The following is a 20501-nucleotide window of genomic DNA, read 5'->3' on the forward strand; positions in this document are numbered from 1 at the left end:
AGCTCTGGGGCAGCTACACTGATGTGAACTGTGGCCCAGAGAGCTGAACAAGTCATTCGGCAAAGCACAATCAAAACAGATACCTGTCATCAAGTTGTATGTAGTATCACCCGGTCTCTGGGAAGGAGAAATGGTTATACACTCCTGCACAGGAGGAAAGCTTTCACAGAGGGCTGTGTGACATCCCTTCCACAAGGACTCTAGCAGTAGGCTGTTTATTTGTCAATAGCAACCATCACGAACTTGTGCCGAGATTTCAAAAAGCCCAACAAAAAGCATGCATGCAGCTCCAGCTTCCTCAGATCTTACGGGACAGAAGCAGTCTTTCTTGTGCACTCCAGAGCTGGTGATAAGCATCACGCAATGGACTGCTACACAGAGGGAGTTGCCAAACCATCTGTAATAAAAATAAAAAATCCTGATGGGAGGCGGGGGGGGGAACAAAAATCAGTGTCTTCCAGGTGGAGAGGGGACAAGGAATCACAGTGCTAAGCTACCACACAAGTTATACAGTATGGGCAAGGCCTGCAACTGCAGCCAGAGGGGGACCACCATGAGGTGAATGCTTCATAATAAGTGACTGGGTAGGGGTTGAAGCCTAGGCTTAGCTGGAGAGTCCCTGGGATAAGTCACTGTGCTTACAGTGCCTTCTTTTGCAGTAGGAACAAAATTACTGAGCAGTGATGCTATGGAAATACCCGTGGCAGGAAGTGTAGGTGAGAGTATGTTGCAGCTTCTGGTAGCACCAAGCAGGCAGAGCTGCCACCAGCTAAACTGGGTACGTCATCCAGCACCATGTGCAATTCACGAGTTCCAGTTCCTCTTAGACTTGGGGTAGGATAATTTATTAGACTTTTCTGCATTAAAACCTGACAGACAGTGTAAAAAGCTTTTAATTTTATTTAAAAACACCAGTTCTTTAAAAACACTGATTATCTAAAAATGTCCAACATGGCTGAGCGTTAAGGAGGCAAGCGCTTAAAGAAAAAATCTAAAGTTCTTGTCACACCTTCTCTGGGTCGTTTTGCACTAGATCCTGCTGGAGTCTTGGGCTTGTTCTTTGCCTTAGCAGGAGAGCTGGAAGCTGCAGCCTTTGGGCTGGGAGCTGCTGCTGGAGCTGTGGGAGCACTGGGCTCCAGGAAGGAGCTTTGCAGCTCCAGAGCAAAGTGGTAGTCCATGTGCTCTGGGAACTCCCACACCAGCACGAGCTCACCACACTTTTCACAGTGCTGCTGGTCCCCCGGTGAGGCAGGAGGGAGCGGGGCGAGCTCAGGAGAGGGTGGCAAATTCTGTTCATTTCCTTCCATCGCTGGCTCTAATTTCAGAAGGGTCCTGGTGCTGGGTGGAGTCAAAGGTGTTTGTGTAGCATCAGGCAACGACTTCTCACAGGGAAGTCCCTTGTAAGGAAAAGTAGGGCTCCCATCTCTGGGACTGTGCTTCACAGGGGACTCCAGGTCACACTGCACAGAGACAAGTCCAACGCCATCTCTCTCCTGGTGCTCTGGGGAGCTGGGCACAGATGACTCTCCAGCGGTAGCAGTGGGCAAGCTGGCTGCTGCTGCTGTCTGCAACTGCTGCCTTTCTGCTGCCTTCTGGAAGAATGACTCAATAGCATTAGCTGGCTTCTGCCTAAGCTCTTTGCTTGGGCTCCTAAAGAACTTCACCCTTGGCCTCCTAGAAGACGTGGTGTTTTGGCTGGCAGTGCCAGTGCCATCAGGCTGTGTATCACTCGTCAGGAATGCGGCGATGCCTGCGGAGAGGAGCGTGGCAGGCTCTGAGAACTTACTTGCCGAGAGAAGCACCGATATGAGCGGTGGAGACCTGCAAAGGACAGACCAACATCATCTCAGACAGCAGCCTGGGAAGCAAGAAGTCTTTTGAGGTAAGACTTTAAGCAACATAAAATGTTCACAGGCAGGGGACAGGGGAACTGCAGTTTGGGTATCTGGCAGGGGGTGGGGGACATGTTTCCTATGACCAAATGTTAATATTGCTACCTCCCAGAACAGAGTCTCACAGACATAGCAGGCTGCCTCTTCCCAGAGCAACATTTCCCAAAAGGAAGGCTACAGGAGCAAGACCAGCCGACTGTCAGCCTGGCTTTTCACTCCACCACAGGCCAGAGCTGCTGGAAGACTCCCAGGCAAGGTGAGAGGGCCGTAAGGGAGCAGCAGCCTTGTCAGAGCCTAACAGACGGGACCTTCTTGCCTTAACTATGCCTCAGCCTTCACTGCAGAACAGGAGGAAGGAAGGAACGTTGAATATGGCAGTTTTCCTTCCTGCCCCAACAGCCTCCTCCCAAAAAGCACCTTTGTCCTTAGGGGAGACCAAGGCCTAGCTAGCTTCTCCAGCTGATAAGAGCAAGAACTAACTCGCTCCAGCTGGACACCCCCGTGCCAGCAGCAGTCATCAGTTCCAAGTACAGAAGTCAGAAGTGTCTGGCCAGATGTGGCGTTAGGAACAGGCCAGGCTCTCACAGCTGTGCTACTGCTAACAATTGGAGGTTGCTGCGCTCCGCTCTGTGTGTGCTGGGGATCACTGTTCCTGCCCGACGGCATAACACACTCGTTCCTTCCTGTTAGGTCCTTGGCTCATCCTGCACCTCTCACAGCAGAACAACCCCTGACGGCGACATGAACCACTTCCTCCCACACTCACCAGGCCGCCTGGTGAGCCCCAGCCATGTTGCAGTTTTGGATGAGGGCAAAGGCGTCGTTGGACATCTTCTGGGCATCATAGCGGGACAGAGCGCAAAAGCGTGACACCCGGGTGTCTCCCTGCATGCGGATGACTACCATCAGCTGTTTGGCCACTCGGTGGTTCTGCAGAGAGAAGCAGCAGCCGTGTTTCAAGCGACACCTGCAGGCAAGAGCAGGAACGGCCGAGGGGACCGTCTCGCTGCCCAGAACCCTGTACTATCAGCTGCCGCCTCCTGACAGTGCTGCGTGACAGACGGCAGCTTGTCCTGCCTGGCCTGATCTCCAAGGGATGAGATAGAGGACAGCAAGTACAACTGTGCCACACAGGATGGGAAGCAGTTACTCTTTGCTTTCCTTCAAAGGCAGCTGCCCATCTTTTCTTGGCCCCCCCTGCAGCAACGAAGCTAGCAGATTAATCTCACCCTAGCCTGAAGTCTACCACCCAGATTTGAGCATATTGCTTCCTCTCACAGCCCACAGCACAGGCAGAGCTGCATCAGCAAAGGGCTTGCGAGGGAGCAGCAGTGCAGCAGGATGAAGGTGTGTTGGCTTTCAGGTCCCTGCATCCTAAAGCACGGGACAAGGACCGTTCTTACCCCTGCAGTGTTCTGGGGCAAATCCATCCTTCCTGGCCAGGCTCCTGCACACCTCTCTGCTTGAGGCACTTCAGCACACAGGCAGGGCGAGCAGATTTCCTCCCCCACCACACACCACCCTCAGCCTCCTGCAAACAGCTCACAGTGCAAACACACTGCGTGTCTTCCTGAAGGCCAGCAGGGACAACGCTGTCCCCGTACCTTCTCTCCTTACCTGGCTCCTGTCCTTGATCAGTCTGGATTCCAGCTCCAAAGCCAGCTGCAGGAGCCAGTGTTGCACCTGGACAAAACAGCAGGAACAGACAGGTTGGGCCTCTGCTCACAGCGCTGCCACCAGGCCAGAGCAATGCTCCGCATACCGGGGAATGCCGGAGGGCGGTCAGACTGGAACAGACACAGAATATCACGAGGCCCCATATCTGGAGTACTCCTGAAGAAATTGGCCCAGGTGAGGATTCAATGCTGGAGGCATCATAGATACCATACAAGTCCTGCAGTGTTACTACTAGACATTGCCAAGTAGTCTGGGTCCCCTGCCCTGGATCGCTCTTTGTGGCTCCCTACAGCTCTGTGGAAACCTCTCCCGAGCTAACAGATAAGATGCATCCTCCCTCCTTCTGAGGGCTAGTTACCTTCTTTCTAACAAACAAGCCCTTGAAGCTTGGCACCATCAATACCTTTTGAACAGCACAGGCCCACAGTTTTGCTCATGGAAATTACAAGGTCGGACCTCTTTGTGCAGGAGTTCATCAATGCATTTATGTCAAAGGGGAGATACACCTAATTTCTAGGGCCCAAACTACCTCCTCCCACAAAGCCCCTAAGCCGAGTTTCAGGGCACCGTGACACAGAAAAGCAGCAGTTTTGCAAGCTAGTGTCAGCTTTTAGCATTCCCATCTTCTCCAGTGCAAAAGCCAAGCCTTGTGCTAGATGTAGGTTTCTGCTACCTCCGTCTGTGTGGCCAGGGCTGTCCTCCCAGGGAAATTCTTGCTGCAGCCAATAGACTGGGGCAGGTACCGGTTTTTGACAGGTTCATCCTCAATTCCTCTGCACAAGTCATAGAGCCAGGACCTGAAAACCACAGAGACAGCACGAGGTGAAGGCAGCCACAGACAGGCAGGCATCACTGAGCAGCAAGTCAGCCTTCTGCTGAGCCATGCTTTCAGCCCTGTGCAAGCTGTGATTCCGCCCCTCGTCCCCAGCTCTGCAGTTGCAGCCGCAGCAGAACAGACAGGCTTCCTTCAGTCCACAACTGCCTCTCAGCACAACTCCTCTGCCTCTTCTCCTGAAGTGGCAGGAGTTCAGCAGTCTGCAGGGCACCCCAACCGCTGCCCTGGGCCCAGAAGCGGTGTTTCAGGCTCCAGCCCAGCCTTGTAATTTCCTCTGTAATGAGACCGTCAAGCCTGCCTGCTTCCCAGCCTGCAGGGAGCCCTTCCACAGCTTGGCCCCATCCATAGACACTGTAGAGAAGGGCAGAGGAGCTGGCTGACTGGCAAAACATTATCCTGGGGAGGGTGCCAGGGACCGGGCAAGACTGGAAACCTGTTTGAGAAGCATTGGTCTGGCAGGCCCACAAAGACATCACTGAAGTTTTACCTTCCAGCCTTCTTAATCACAGCAGAAGGTGGGACCAAAAGGAAGTCTCAGTTCCTGCCAAGAGCCAAGTTGTGGTGAGTGGTTTATCATTACCCAGTTTTGTCTCCAAAGTGAGTCTGGAGCTCTGTCTCACTGAACTGTGTCAGCTCCCCAATGTACTCTACTCCCAGGATGTCTGTGATGGCAGTACCAAGCTTGCCTCCCAGGTTACGGCTATAGTAGAGAAAGAAAGAAAAACAGAGAACACAAATGAAGCATCATGTGGAGACTATGCCAAGTCTTTATGGAGCAGCTGCCCCTAGTTCAGGAGTGCTAGAAGCAGTCAGAAAACAGTAGGACAAAAGGGAGCACTTGGTGGTACGTAACAGCTCTCCTACTTGTAGTACAAGGACGCGTAGGAGTTAAAGTGGGAATTGCTCCTTAGCACACCCAATTTCAGTGCCTCTCCCTCAGCTCCACCTTCAAAATGTGATCCCAAACCATGCTCTGAAGAATGGCTCACATGCTCCCTGCTTCCTCCTACACAGATAGGACCCTTCCCCACACAACCCTTTCTCCATCCCTAGGAGACACTGAAGACAGAGAGCAGCGGTGCAGGTCTGGAGAGGACCAAGGGTCTACTTCCTCTGGAGCAGCAGTGCTGGTAACTCTTCCCCACACCAGGGAAAGTATTTCTGCAGAGTGCAGATGTTCAAAACCAAACCACAGCTGCTGTCTCAGAGCACAGCTCTGTCACTCACAGAGGCACAGCTACAGCCTCCTTGCCTGCAATTGCTCCAGCTTACACCTACACATCCCAGCAATCATCTTGAGCACAGCTCTGCCCCGGGAAAGGCTGCCCACAGGATGCTAGTGGGCTCTTCCGTTGTGGTCCCTTCACTGGCAGGCTGCAGCTCTCCCTAGACTGCTACTCACAGCTGTGAAGGATTACTGGCAGGATTTCCTCTCAATTTCTTGCAGCATTGATGAGCAGTTACTGCAGAGTTGAAAGCCTTTGCTGGCTGCTATTAATTAGCATCAAATTGCTGTCTGTTGAGTTGGCCAGGAACAGTTTCCCACCCCCAAGGCACTTCAGTTCTGCTCGCACAAGCAACAATGACAAACTAACAGGAGCAAGTACTGCAACGATGAAGACAAAACAGGACTCTCTTCCCCACAAAAATCTGGATTGCAGGAGCACAGCACCAGCATTTGAAATACATGCTCTTGCCACAGAGCAGCTCAGCCTGGGCCGCAAGCTGCACAAAAGCAGGCAGCCCCCCGGTACTTACATATTGCTGATGGGCAGTTGGCTGAAGAGCTGCGGAACAAATCGCGAAGATACTAGCGTCTGGCGGTTGGGCTTGTTTAACCCACAGGCCAGTTTTGCCAGTGTCTGTAACACACAAGAGGGTGGAAATCCTGTTATTACAAACTTTGCACCGACTTTATTGTGACTCTGCCTAATGGTTTGTGCTGCATCACGTCTAAGAGCTGCTTGTGGAATAGCTGCTAGGAAGGATGTGCAGGTTGCACCGTTGCTTGCTCCCAGGTAGCAGCCACCTTGGGACCTGGCACACACTGGCTGGGTGCTCTGAAAAAAAACTGCTGCTTACAGACTTCTACCTCTGCAAAGGGTTAGACTCCTGCTCCAGGCAGCTATGAGGATCTGGGCCTATCACCTGTTCTGATTGACCTAGGCAAGCTTGCTAGAGCTTCCAGAGCATCCCCATACTCCTCCCCAGGCTATTTCTCTCACTATGTCTTGCTCAATCTTCTGCATTTGTCTTGCTTTTTCTCAATGTCACTATTTTAATCTCTCAGCGAGGTCCGTGGCAGCATAATGCCACAAAAGGAAATCTGCAAAACACAGAGTTGCTAGCCTGCAAGGGACGGTCTCTAGCCTACCTACTGTACAGCTTCCCCTCCCACCCTAATCTACCACAGGATCAAAAATACACAGATCAGCTTGAAATACATTTAGCTGAGTATTTGCGTGTTTGTTGGTTGTTTTTTTTTTTCACAAGTCTAATAATTTCTTCTTTCACTGCTTTACCACACATCCTATAACTAAGCAAAATTTACTTCCTGCCTATTGAGCTACGATTTTTATTAACAGCTTGTTTTACAGGCTTACATACATTCTTACTCTTTTCTAGATAAAGTAGATCACTTTCCTTCAGCTTTTCATATCCAGTCATTTTCCAGATGTCTGATTATTGTTACTGTTGTTTCACTGGAGACTCTTCCAAGTTCACCCACACAGTTCATAAAGTGAAGTGCTGCAAGCTGAACCAGTCACTGAGACTTCATGGGGAGAAATAATTTACTTTCTCTGACACCTTCTCTAATTTGCACATGCTGAAACAGGATTTGCCATTTCTACAAGAGCACTCATATTACTGACTCACCCTGCTGCTTGTCCACAATAACTCCAGGCTACTTTCTGACTTACTGCAAATTAGCCAAAAGCCTGTGGGTTGCTTTTTTCCTATAAACCACAAAAACAGTCAGCGAGAGGCACAAGAAGCACTGCTTGGTGATTTCAGACCATCTATGGGCTTTTCCAAGCCCAGAATTTTCAGCTCTAATTTTATCTCCCAGAACTCTCAGAGCCCAGGCCCTGAGCCCCATCTGTGCTTAGCATCACCTGAATTCCTACAGCTGCTCCCTCTCTCTAGGCTTCAGTGAAAATATTGGCTCTTAGCAGACCTCAGACAGATGCCCCGCAAGATCCCGCTCTAAACATCCCAATTTGAGTGCCACTCACTGAACAAAATCATTGTGGAAAACAGTAAGATTTTCTTCAGCTAGACGCACGCCCTTTAGATTACATCAGTCATGTTGTGTTGTGCTAGGGTGTCATTGTCAGCTGATGCGACTCAGGGCGAGGTGTATTAGAATCCTTAAAGTCAATATCTCACATCTGCTGTTTCCCCAGTACATTAGGCCACTTATACTGTCAAAGATGGCACATAAACAAGTTTGTCACAAGCAGTTCTCGATAAAACCATGCTGTTGTCCTCCAGGTGCTTCCAAAAAGCTCATTCAATTATTTGGTCTCATGCATCAGCGGGGTTCCTGCTCTACTCTAACGAGTTAGCTCACTAGGAAGAAGAGTCCCTCAGGAGAATTTTCTTTAGAAAAATCACGAGCTTAAAGAAAGTAACTTCCACCTTGAGTTTTAGGCAACAGTGGCTGTAGCCAGGGAATGGTTTTTACTGACAAATTCCCAGTGACTCGGAGGAAGAAGAATACCCGTTTGGGGCACTGAGGTGAGTCGGGTTGCTTTTCCTCTTTCTGGTCAATCAGTCTTTACCCCCGCTGGTCATGCATTGGGTGATGCTCAGCCAGCTGCTGAGAGCAGCAACAGGAGCACTTCGTGCATGACAGCAGCTGCAGAAACAAACGGACGTTGGTGCTGCAGCTATAGAGGGTTTCCTGCTGGGTGAAAGGCAGGGTGATGTACTGAGAGCACCCAGCACTCGTTTAATTCTTTACAGAAAAGGTCTGTGCCTACAGAGGCGGAGCTGGCTGTGGAAACCCTGTGGCGTGTTCTGCACATGCAGGCTTCTGACATGGTAATCTCTGCATTGTGCTTGCTGGTACAGATACACGGTTCTTCAGGCATAGCACAGCATATCATCATTGCCTTGCTGCCTTTAAAACAAAAACATTAAGACTGCTGGCACAGAAACTTAATGGAAGCCGGGGGAAGCTGCTAGGGGTAGCAGGGATGTTATTCTCGGTCAAACAGAACAAAAAGGGAAGTTGAACCTCCCTTCCACTGGAAATTTCTACACCAGTGATCTTCCTCAGCTGGCTCACTGCTGCCTCGCAGTCCACTCTAGTTTCAAGGTGAGCCAGGGCAGAACCAGCTCCAGTACCTGTGTACAGCTAGTAGTAGTTCCAGTTGTTTCTGCAGCAGTCTAAGGTGAAATTTGAAGATTCCCATGTCAGAAGCCTGCATGTGGCTGTGCAGAACATGCCACAGTGCCTCCACAGCCAGCCTACCTTTGTAGGCACAGACCTTTTCTGCAAAGAATGAAACGAGTGCTGGGTGCTCTCAGTACATCACCCTGCCTTTCACCCAGCAGGAAACCCTCTATAGCTGCAGCACCAAAGTCTGTTTGTTTCTGCAGCTGCTGTCATGCACGAAGTGCTCCTGTTGCTGCTCTCAGCAGCTGGCTGAGCATCACCCAACGCATGACCAGCGGGGGTAAAGACTGATTGACCAGAAAGAGGAAAAGCAACCCGACTCACCTCAGTGCCTCAAACTGGTATTCTTCTTCCTCCAGGTTGCTGGGAATTTACATCAGTAAAATCCACTCAGCTCATCTTCTACAGGAGACTTGGAAGAGTGCATAGGAGAGCGTCTACAGCACATTCTGACCCTGCTACTCAGGAGAAATCAGGCTGATGTGTTACATGTGTACCTTGTTGTGCGAAATCCCAGCTGAACACCTGAATCCAGTGGCTGCTTCTACAGCCACCCTTATTTCTTCCACAATTACTGCACCCATAGTCAGCTGCAGGTCAGGAGAGTCAGGGTCATCAAAAGACAGCGACGCCAGCCACTCGTTCAAGCCACGTTCCCGCAGCTCCTCTAGAAAAGGGACACAAAGGGGATCAACGTGGGTATTTCTCATTGAGCCCAGCAAAAGGACCGGTAGCATCAGCGAGCCTCAGGAAACGGCCACATGCTCCTGTGCCAACAGCAAGGATGAAAAGCGGGCACCCTAAAGGCCATTTATTGGGGAAAACATGGATCCCGTTTACCATGCTCTTGCTTTGGGGGAGGTAAAGCAGCTCACCCTCCACCCCTGTCGGGGTACAGGGAGCGTTACTGATCGAGCGGGAGCAGGAACGGCAGCAGCAGGCTCCCTTCTCGCTGCGCGGTGCAGCCTCAAAGCAAAGCCGTTACAGCCTCCCCGCCACCGTATGCAAAGCGCCGGCCCCGGCAGCCGAAGCCCCGCGGGGCCGGGGCCGGGGCCGGTACCGGGTCGGTGCGTACCCTTCCCGCCGGGCTGGGGGCCGGGGCAGTCGGGCAGCCCCTGTACGAAGGTGGTGGGCAGCAGGGCGGCCGCCAGGGGGCGCCCCCGCAGGGCCCGCAGCCGCTCCCGCGCGCTGCCGGTCAGGTCCAGGTACGCCTCGTCGATGCTGGCCCGCTCGATGGCGGCGAAGCGCGACAGCACCTGCATCACCTCCACGCTGGCCTCCCGGTACCTGCCGGGCGGCGGGCACAGCCTCAGGCGCCGCCCCGCCTAAGGCGGCCCCCGCCACCGCCCGGACCGCCCCCGCCCCCCCCGTCCCCGCTCACCGGGTGAGGTCGGCTTTGCCCCGCGCCTGGGGCACCCGCGCCAGCGCCAGCTGCGGGCACAGCGCCCGCGCCTCCGTCGCCCACATCCCGCGGGACACGCCGAAGGCCCGCGCCTCGTAACTCACGGCGATGATCCTGCAAGACAACGGAGGGCGGTGCAGGGCGGGCCCGGCCGCCGCGGGCAGGGGTGCGTGGGGCTGAGGCACCTACCCGCCGCCCTGCCACTCGGTGTACTGCACCACGGCGCAGGGGCGGCCGCGCAGCTGCGGGTCGAGGCGCTGCTCCACCTGCATAAAGAAGCAGTCCATGTCCACCAAGGCCACCACACGCTCCCGCCCCCGCGACATCTCCCGCCCGACTGAATGACCGTTCGCTCGCTCGCCCGGCGGGTACGAGCGCTCCGCCCCTCCGAGCCGCGCCGCCTCCCGGGAGCCGTAATCCCCCTCGCGGGGCACGCCGGGAGTTGTAGTTCTCGGGGGTGGAGCACCTCCACGCCGTGCGGCGCATGCGCTTTTCCCGCCAGCTCTGTTCCCCCGCCCCCCCCCCCAAAGCACATGCGCAGAGCCGCGGCGGTGCCGCGCGTGCGCCGCGTGCCGGCAGCCCCCTCCTCTCGCTCGTTGGTGGCCGGTGGCGCGGGGCTGCCACAGGCGCTGCTGCCGCCGCCGCCATGTCCGCCGAGCAGGTGAGCAGCCTCTGCGAGCAGCTGGTGAAGGCGGTGACGGTGATCATGGACCCGGCCTCCACGCAGCGCTACCGCCTGGAGGCGCTCAAGGTACCCGGCTGGGGGCGGGGGAGGCACCGGGCTCCGGCCACGCGGGCGCCCCGTCCGCACGGCCCCGGGGCCCAGCGGGTGGTGGGGGGTGTCGGGCCGGCCCCGGGCAGCCCCCGAGGCGCTGGGAATCGTTAGCAGGCGGGGGAAGGCGGCAGAGGTTGCTCTTGCGCGGCGCTGAGGGGATCGGGCGGCCCCCCCACACCCCCAGCGTGCCCCCCGACGGGTCGAAGCTGCACCCCTCCAGCCCCCCGTTACGGGCCGCCCTTTGGCCGCCCCGTGCCCACTCCTGTATTTTAACTGCGTGTCCCTGGTGCTTTCGCAGTTCTGCGAGGAGTTCAAGGAGAAGTGTCCCATCTGCGTACTCTGCGGGCTGAAGCTGGCGGAGAAGACGCAGACGGCCATCGTCCGGCACTTCGGCCTGCAGATCCTGGAGCATGTGGTCAAGTAAGGCAGCTCGTCCCACCGCCCGCACCCCTGCGCTGGCGAAGGGTGCCAGCCCACTGCTGTGCAGCCACCGATGTGGGGTCTGCTCCCGTTCAGTGCCTCCCGCTTCAGGAAGGGATTTTCAGGACACAGAGAGCCTCCTCCTGCAGCAGAGGACAGTTGCTGTCCTGCTCTATGCTACTTGCCAAAAATGGCTTTCAGGCAGGTTGGGAAGGTTAATTCACTGAGTTCTAAGACACATTAACATTGCAAGGTGTAAGTAAGCACACAGGGTTATCCGTAGGTCTTTGCAGCATTTTCTGTCGTCAGCCTCATGCTAACAAGGAGGCTTTGTATTAGTTCAGTTCTGAGATTCCTCTCTCTGCCGTCTCTACAGACCCGATGCTTTGTGCTTTTGCTGCTGCTTCTTATGTCTCGTGACCTTGGTGCACACCCATTTGCCGGCAGCAGTTTTAACTCAGCCTGTTCATTGAGGGATTGGGCACTGGCAGGGTCAGTGAGCGGTAGCGTCTCTCTCTAGTTTAGGTAAAGACATGATAGTTTAGTGAGAATAAAGACAGAGATCTTTATAAACGTTTTGACTTGGTGTCCTTTTTGTCTCTATCTCTCTTTTTTTTCTTTTTTTTTTTCTTTAAACTCTTTTAAACAGGTTCCGCTGGAACAATATGCCTCGTGTAGAAAAAGTTTATCTAAAGAACAATGTCATGGGCCTCATATCCAGTGTAAGTACCTTCTGCCCCAGACTGTTCTCTGAAACATACGTCTTTCGCTTGGAGACAGAAAGTGGGAGTGAAAAAGAAAAGATGACTCCAGTTAATTAGGAGGACCTAAATTCAATTCAGCTCTTCATTACGTTCTTGCTGTGCATCCCTGGTTGTTACAGTGCTTTTCTCTGTCTTGTAGTCCAGTTGATAACCAAGTCACCTCACATGGCAGGGAGTTGTGAGGCTTGTATAGCATACGTAAGATACTTTTTATTTTCTTAGAGGGAAATTCAGTAAATGTGAATTTTCTCATCCTTTGCAAGAATACTGAAGTCTTTATATTAGTCGTGTTTTCTCTGTCGTTATGATTGCGCTTGTGACAGAGTGACCTTCTTTCGAGGAAAATCCTTCTGGGTCCCAGAGTTTGCTAGCTATCGGTGCTTGGGAGGGTAGAAGTGTCATTCAAGGTTGCTGGGATGAAGAGCTACCTAATGTTGATTTTGTTTTTATCTTTTAATTTGTGCTGTTTGGAATACTTGAAATCACTGTACCTCCTGGGTCAGAATTAGAAATGTCTAGTGTTTGCTGGTTTGTGTAACTCTACCCCTTTCTTATCACAGGGAACTCAAAGTATTCTAGAGGAGGAAAGTCACATTAAGGATGTTCTGTCTCGCATTGTGGTGGAGATGATCAAGCGTGAATGGCCTCAGCACTGGCCTGACATGCTAAAGGAGCTGGATACACTCTCCAAGCAAGGGGTACGAAACATACCTGTCGGTTCTTTTCTGCTTGCACATAGTGTGGGTTTCAGTCTTCCATCATCCTGAGGAAGGCCTAACTCACTCATGGTCAGTTGAGACAGGCTGGTGATGGACTCAAAAATCCCCGTAAGACTAAGTTATTCTAGGAGATTATTTTGGCAGAGAGAGGGCCATCCTCCTGTCTTGTTTTCCCAGGATGTGACTTGTGTCTTCATGGATGCTTGCTTTCTCTGAGCTGCCCTCTAGAGATTTTAATGTTTGAGCTGTACTGATGGGTGTATTTCATTTTGGGACATCAGGAAACTCAAACAGAACTGGTGATGTTCATCCTCCTACGTTTGGCGGAGGATGTGGTGACTTTTCAAACTCTGCCTACTCAGCGGCGACGAGATATACAGCAAACCCTCACCCAGAACATGGAGAAGATCTTCAGCTTCCTATTAACTACCCTGCAGCAGAACGTCAACAAATACAGACGCATGGTAAGAGTCTCACTTCCTTGGGTTCAGTCAATGCTGGAGACGTTTAGGAATTGAGATACGACTCGCAAGTTGTTCGGGAAGCAAGGGCAGAAACTGTCTGATACCTGTTGCTGTCAGTGTGAGGTAGGGTTCTGCTGTGGCCTGGGAAGCCAGTGCTGATCAGAAAGTCCGAGCACACAAGGTTGACAGGGTTAGTGCCTGGATTTGGTAGCGTAAATGGCTTGAGTGGATGCATGCCTCGCCTGTGCTGTTGGAGTGTTCCACTGACATTAGGGGTGTACGGCTTAGTAAAAAAAAGGCGTGGTTGTGGCAGAAGCAGGTTCATTTGGGGTAGTTTATGTAACACACAGTGGTGAAGAGATGTCCTGGGCTTGCATTTGCTGTCTTATGCTGCAGTGGTGTCTTTGTGCTGATGCACCAAAATGCATGAGTTTTTGGTGTCTCAGCATTGCATCTGGGCATCTCTGGTCCTTTTCGCTGACAGCTCAGGTCATGAAGCCCATTTTTTTCTGAGATATGGTGAGCAATGATCTTCCTTTTTGCATAAAGAGACTTCTTTCCTGAGTTCTTACCTAGTGTTGGAGGTGTGCAAGTTGATCAAGATGAATGGTGGAGGCAAATCTCTGCCTCAGTCTGTTTTTGTGAGAAGGAAGTAGATTTGAGAGAGCGAAGCGCAATTGAGAAACCAGTCTAGGAATAAGTTGCTTAGGTGTATCTCTTGTTCTTTTTTTCTGTGAATTAAAATCCAGTTACACTAAATGTGAAACTGAGAGGCAATGAAAAACCCTATCCTAGCTGACTTCTGTTAATTTTTCTGATGAACAAACCCACCCAGAGCAGATAGTTCTCTGTGCAGTTCATAGTGGTGGGTGGGAAACCCTGGTGCGTTTTGTAGTCTGGTTGAAATACATTTCCAGGTAAGGTTTGAATTGCAGTGCTTGAGGCTCTGAAGTGTGGCTGCTTCTGCTAACGGTGGAATCTTTCTGATTGGCAAGGTTGGAGCACCCCAGGAACAAGAAGCCCTCACCATTCCACAGGTTAGCAGATCTTTGGGATGTTTGTGCACAGGGTAAATTCTGAGGGTTGGGTGTTCAGTTACCTGTCTGCACACTAAGACTGGGGGAGATGATGGGCAGTTCCCCAAGACCATAATCTGCAGTGCTTATAAGTATGCAGTTCTAGTACGGTGGCTCAGTTGTTAAATGTTTGGGACACAACCAGATTAACTTAAAATCGCTGCCCTGAATACATTGATGGACAGAATTTCCAAACCAAAGCCTTGCAGCAGAAAGAAACACTTATGGTGTCTTTGCATCTGAAAAACAAATCAAACCTGAGTGTCTGAGGGACTTGTTTGCATTAGTCAAAAAGGTGGTGCAAGCAGTGCGTTGCTGCTGCTAAGTGTTTGGAACTGGGAGTCAGGCTGTAAGCTCTTGCTCCACCTGTCTGTCCAGCTGCCTTTCTGGCCATGGACAAATCACTTACCCTTTTCACACATAAATCTCCATGTATATAAGCCACCAACATCTTTCAGAGGCTGGCTTTTGGATCTAAGATGCTCTAAGAGGTCAAAAGTTTATTCCCTGGAAGCTTCCAGGAAGCACTGAAATGCTTTTCCTTCTTGTCCCCTATGTCTCCTGATGCCTACTGACTGGAGTGTCATCTTTTGGCTGAGAAGGAAATTGTGGCTTCACTTGCAATTGAAAGTCCTGTTGTCTTACCTGCCAGGGGGCTGTGGAGGTGGTTATGATGGCTGCAGCAATGTCCTGAGCAGGGAAGACTGTGTTGCAGCCTCTGTCACTAGGGAGCTGTTCTGTGAAGCTGCTTTTGGCTGCGTTCTCAAGAATAAGCGTGTCCAGCAGCGGCTGAGTAGAAGCGTGTCCTGTAGCTGCTCACTTACCATCTTTTGTTTTCTTTTTCAGAAGGCTGATCTGGCGCAGGAGCCAAAGGTGAGTGGAGCTATGCGGGAGTTAGTGCATTAGTCATTCTTAAGACCATGGTTGCTTAGAACCAGGCTTCCCCAAGGCTTTGGATTCTGCTACCTACAATTCTCATTTATGATGGATTTGTTCACCCGTAATACTAATTACTGGAGAAGCAAGGCACAAGTGGATAAATGCTCAGGCCTTAACTGACATTCTTAGTGGGGGGACTTCTACTACCCTTCTGCTACCACCTCACTCTCTGAGTGGTTCCTGGTACTGTTCTTCTGGGAAGTGGATGGCTATAGGTGGGAATTGGTGTTTCTCTCGGACTCTGACTTCTTGCCTCCTCTCTGTTCACAGGCCCAGGCAAACTGCCGCGTGGGGATAGCAGCACTCAACACCTTGGCTGGCTACATTGACTGGGTGGCCCTGAGTCACATCACAGCAGACAACTGCAAGCTCTTGGAAATGTTGTGTCTGCTCCTGAATGAGCCTGAGCTCCAAATAGGAGCAGCAGAGTGTCTCCTAATTGCTGTCAGTAGAAAAGTGAGTTCTTCCTCTTCAACTCCTCTGGATCCCTTTTGTTTTCCTCCTGTTCTCCTATCTAATTCTTCAGATTGAGTAATTATATCTTTGCCCTTTTATCTAAGAAACACAATTCAAATTTGGCTGCTTATGTTAATGATATTTAGCGTGAACATCATGCCAGCACAACACATACAGCAGCTGTTGGAACCCTCTCCAACTTCCATGCTTGCCTCTCCTCGCAGTTTTGAAGTTGTTGATTCCCGTTAACTTTTTTTCCTCTCTTGCTGCAACTGTGAAGTGGTAAATATTGTCACCAGCTGTGTCATCTGGCAGCTCAGAGCAATAACAGCAGAATCTAAACAGGTAATTTGACCCATACAGTCACAGGCAGCTTAGTGTCAAGGCCAAGTGTTTATCTGCTGCGTTTATGTAACTATCCAGTCTGCAGTGAAGAAGAGTTAATGTCTCAGGATCAGTTTCTTATTTTAAAGTTCCTGTGGTGGGATGGCTTGGGGAAATTTCTTGAGATCGGGAATAACACAGATGTTTTGGCAAGTTTTTACTGAAATCATTTGTGGACTCTAAGCCCCTCCGCTGATGGAAGATATTTCACTTGCAGATGGGAATAAGTAGTTATGTTCTAATTGAGGCATTTGGATTATTTTACACATAGGGTAAGCTGGAGGATCGGAAGCCTCTGATGGTCTTGTTTGGAGACGTTGCCATGCACTACATTCTCTCTGCTGCCCAGTGAGTACCATCCTGCTGCAGTAATTTCACACAAAACTGCATACAAATGGCTTTATAGATGTGACGTGCAAAAGATATTGCTGCTCAGCTGCAGGAAGCTGGGACTGGGTTACAAGAGAAGAAAACCACCCTTTATTTTGCAAAACCTGACAAATTGAAAGTTTTTTCAAATCACATAATTGAAGAGCAAAGTGGTGTAAATATCACAGCTTCCCCAGCTTTCTCTTTTAGCCTGAAACTAATCAGGAGGGACTCGTTCAGAGAGGCAATTTCAGAGGTTTTAGAGGCCAATAAAGTAGTGCTTCTTGATAATAGCAAAGAAAATGCCACTGCAATAAAATCAAATTGCTCTAGTCCTCTTTTTATCTACAAGATAGATAGCAGTGTGCCTGTTACCTACAGCATGAGTAACTGTGCTCCTGTTTTTCCTCCTTCCCTCATTCCCAGGACAGCAGATGGAGAAGGCCTGGTGGAGAAGCACTATGTTTTCTTGAAGAGACTTTGCCAAGTTCTGTGTGCATTGGGCAGCCAGCTATGTGCGTTGCTAGTAAGTCTCTACTTATACCAGCAGCGACTCTGGTAAGGCTAGTTTTTAGGGCTGAGGATGAGGCAACTCTGATGTAAGGTAGGACCAGGGTTCTTTATGCCCATTTAGTAGCTGTAGGTTTCTCTCCATGCATTTGGTAGAGACAGAAATGGCTCTGCTTGCAAATGGGACAACTGTATCCTGCCAAGTCATAGGAGTGTAGAATGGAGGGACCCTGACTGATTCCAGGCTTCTGCTGTCATCAAAAATCATCTCCTTTAACTTCTGTAAAATGCTGAAGCTTTATTGAGAATCGGTCAAGTTTCTTGCTGTCTACTGCTACAGAAAAACTACTCCAGGAAATTGCTTCTGTGTTGGAAGCCTTTTAATTTTCCCCGTTAAAAATAACTCGAAGAGTATACCTGTGTGTTCTTCTACTAAGATTCTCTCAAGATAAAGGAAGAAACAGGTTTTATTCCCACTGTTCATCTTTCCAATGCTTTGTGTCAATGTTAAGAGGAAAATAAACACTGATACTTTGCCTGCCATGCTGACTGCTGAATTCCTGCTCCCTCCATTCAGCACAGTGCTTCTACAGTAAGGAAGGCAGGCTTGTGGAGAGATACTGTTCATAGGGAGACTGAGGCAGCCAGCCTGTGGAGATGATAGAGCAGAGTAAATTCTCACAGGGAGGGAAAGAAAAAAAAATAAAAAAACTCTTTGAGAATTTATCTCTAAAAAGAATGGACAGTGAACAAAGGATGTGTTATTACTTTCAGTGACTTCACTTGCTGTGAAGGAGTAGCAAAACCTTGAATTTATGGCTCCAGGTAAAACTTACTTTCCTGACAAGCTTCACAGACAGTTATTGATAAGAGATGTCAATATGTTAAATGCAGAAGATATTTGGAGGAACGGGAGTGAAATCATCTGGATGTATTTGCTGGTGAAATTCTGCGATCTGCAGTTGAGAATTGCTCCACCTTGGCTTGACCCAATAGGAGTAAAATTGTGACTTATGACAGCAGCACCAGTGGTTATGAATTTGGTTTTAGCAGAACTCCAGCATCTGCGTAGTCACTCTTTTCTCTTGCATAAGGGTGATGCTGTCTCCAGCACGCCCAGGCTGGTCAGCAGAACTTGCTGCTCCTCAGACTGTACTGCTTTCAGAAAAAAATCAGTGTTGTTCATTTTTTTTCTCTCTGCTTCTTTACAGTCTGTGGCTTTGGATGTAGTGCTCGTACTTTACCCGGAGACATAGCACTTGTGAGCCCAGTGTGACATATAGTTAGTGTTTTGTCTGATTGTTTGTCTTCCTAATAGGGCTCAGATCCTGATGTGGAAACGCCAGCCAACTTTGGAAAATACCTTGACTCGTTTTTAGCCTTCACAACCCATCCTAGCCAGGTGTGTAAAGGGCTGAAAGTCTCATGTATGTGTCCTGGTTTCAGCTGGGAAGGAGTTAATTTTCTTCCAGTGGCTGCTGTGTTTTGGGTTTAGTGTGGGAGATGTGATGTGTGAAGAATGTTTATAGTACACTGATGTTATTGTTCCTAAAGAGATCAAGGACTTTTTGATCAACAGAACTTCCCAGATTTCACTAACAGGGAAGTGCAGGAAACTGGGAGGGTTATAGGCAGTACGGCTGACCGAAACTGGCCAAAGAGTATTCCATACCATAAACATCATACTCGGTATGTAAGTGAGGGTTGGCTGCTGGGCAGCTCTCTCACTCTTCCTCTCGCTGCTCGAGATCACTTTTGGTTTTGTTCTGTGATTGGTGCTTGGGATGGGCTGTATCAGTTGTTGAGTGGCGAGAAATTTTGTGGCTTATATTGTATATTTTATTGTCTCTATATTTCATTATTATTATAAATATATATGTTACTATCTCTTCCTTTGCTATCCTAGTAAACTCTTTCTCTCAACCCACGAATTTTCCTTTCTTCTCAATCCTCCCTGCTCCCTGCCCAGGGAGGAGGGAGGTGAGTGAGCATCTGTGTGGTACTTGATTGCCAACTAAGGTTAAACCATGATACTATGTCTTTGTAAGAATGTGTGAATATGTAATTGATCTAACCTATAGAAGACTACAGAACTGTAGCTGCCAAATACTGCTTTTTAGGCTCTCCATTTCAGCTGAAGATCTGGAAGGCAGAGTGGTTTCTCCTCCATTACCACTCCATTAGGAACAGTGCCTGACATAGAGGTGCTGAGTATAAAGGGCAGAATTTGTAATCAGCCTTGTTATTTAGTTAGAGGTTTTTGGTGTTCTGGAAGTTTGGATTGAGCCTTCATGGTGCCTTGGACTCAGCTGAATAGTCAGTGTAATTTGCTATTGCCTTCTGATAGCAACCCTTAATGTTAGCAGTGGAAATTCCAGCACTGAAATCCTTCTCTCTTCCCCTCTTTTCCCTCTTCTCCCCCCAGTTTCTGCGCTCTTCCACCCAGATCACATGGGGAGCTCTCTTTCGGCATGAAGTTCTATCTCGTGACGCCTTGTTGCTGGCTATGATTCCCAAGTATCTCCGTGCATCGATGACCAACCTAGTGAAGGTATGTGGGAACTGTGGCCAGATAGGTTTGAGAAGATGCCTAGGTGAACATGGCCTGTGGGGCAGAAACTACATTTTTATTGTGTCTGCCACAGACATAATCTCCAGGCCACTGAACAGACAGCTCTATCTCAACATTTTACTGTCTGTTCCTTGCCTTCAGTCGTCATCTCCTTGAAGCTAGTGTTAGCTGTAATGGGTGACTTCTCTGCCTCCCTGACCTTATCCACTCTGTCTCCAGGTGGGCTTTCCCTCTAAAACAGACAGCCCCAGTTGTGAATACTCCCGCTTTGATTTTGACAGTGACGAGGACTTCAATGCCTTCTTTAACTGTAAGTTGCCATCAACCTGTGTAGAGCTTTCCTCTTACTGTTGATTGCTGTCTGAGCTTGGAGCCTACTGTGTTGGCTTGGCAGCTTTCATTTGTGCCTTGACTCTTTCAGACTGGATCTTGGAGTTCAGTTAATTTAGGAGTTTCCTGTGGCAGCTCAGGCGTTTCATTCTACTTACTTTTTGCTATTATTTTGCCCCCTGGCCAGGTAGGTGGCCTAGTAGCATTTGCTACCTAGTGTTGAAGAAAACGTGCCTCTTGGTCACCTAGAGGAGGAAGTGAGACAGCTTGGAGTCCTGCTCAGGTTAGAAGAGGAAGGCACCTTACAAAAGACTTTAAATGTCCTTCCAGAAAGAAAATCTATCTTGGCTCTTCTAAGAAGTTTCTGGTTTGGTACCAATAGCTAGAGTAGAGCAATTAAAATAGCCAAATTTAATAATGATCTTAAATTAGCAAACAGGGAATCCTGAGTATTAATAGTTTTCTTTTTTTCTTTCTTTTTGTGTTTTACTTCCCCAAACCAAGGTTGATTC

At 49.9% G+C, this 20501-nt stretch overlaps 2 protein-coding genes across 5 annotated transcripts in view; one reads left to right on the plus strand and one right to left on the minus strand.

Moving 5' to 3' along the window:
* Positions 1 to 823: 823 nt before the first annotated feature.
* Positions 824 to 10537, minus strand: POLH (DNA polymerase eta). The gene is made up of 10 exons (XM_086744203.1): positions 10401 to 10537; positions 10191 to 10325; positions 9885 to 10096; positions 9307 to 9476; positions 6163 to 6266; positions 4985 to 5104; positions 4243 to 4366; positions 3510 to 3575; positions 2659 to 2822; positions 824 to 1821 (listed from the first exon to the last, which is right to left on the minus strand). Exons 1-10 carry the CDS (start codon positions 10535 to 10537, stop codon positions 963 to 965), a joined length of 2091 nt encoding a protein of 696 aa, XP_086600329.1. The 3' UTR covers positions 824 to 962.
* A 246-nt stretch (positions 10538 to 10783) lies between these two features.
* The window catches only part of XPO5 (exportin 5), a 30886-nt gene continuing 21168 nt past the window's right edge, over positions 10784 to 20501 (plus strand). For 2 of the 4 annotated variants that reach the window (XM_086745364.1, XM_086745365.1), the window contains exons 1-13: positions 10784 to 10962; positions 11285 to 11406; positions 12056 to 12128; positions 12731 to 12868; positions 13171 to 13353; positions 14349 to 14390; positions 15276 to 15302; positions 15639 to 15824; positions 16480 to 16556; positions 17004 to 17103; positions 18406 to 18489; positions 19513 to 19638; positions 19879 to 19969. In XM_086745364.1, the coding sequence (XP_086601490.1) occupies positions 10858 to 10962; positions 11285 to 11406; positions 12056 to 12128; positions 12731 to 12868; positions 13171 to 13353; positions 14349 to 14390; positions 15276 to 15302; positions 15639 to 15824; positions 16480 to 16556; positions 17004 to 17103; positions 18406 to 18489; positions 19513 to 19638; positions 19879 to 19969 (1354 nt within the window). In that variant the 5' untranslated portion in view covers positions 10784 to 10857. The remainder of the gene's footprint in view (positions 10963 to 11284; positions 11407 to 12055; positions 12129 to 12730; positions 12869 to 13170; positions 13354 to 14348; positions 14391 to 15275; positions 15303 to 15638; positions 15825 to 16479; positions 16557 to 17003; positions 17104 to 18405; positions 18490 to 19512; positions 19639 to 19878; positions 19970 to 20501) is intronic. The other 2 variants (XM_086745366.1, XM_086745367.1) reach the window with 1 other exon arrangement.

This window comes from Chlamydotis macqueenii, chromosome 3 (assembly GCF_036417535.1).
Source record: "Chlamydotis macqueenii isolate bChlMac1 chromosome 3, bChlMac1.mat, whole genome shotgun sequence".
NCBI lineage: Eukaryota > Metazoa > Chordata > Aves > Otidiformes > Otididae > Chlamydotis > Chlamydotis macqueenii.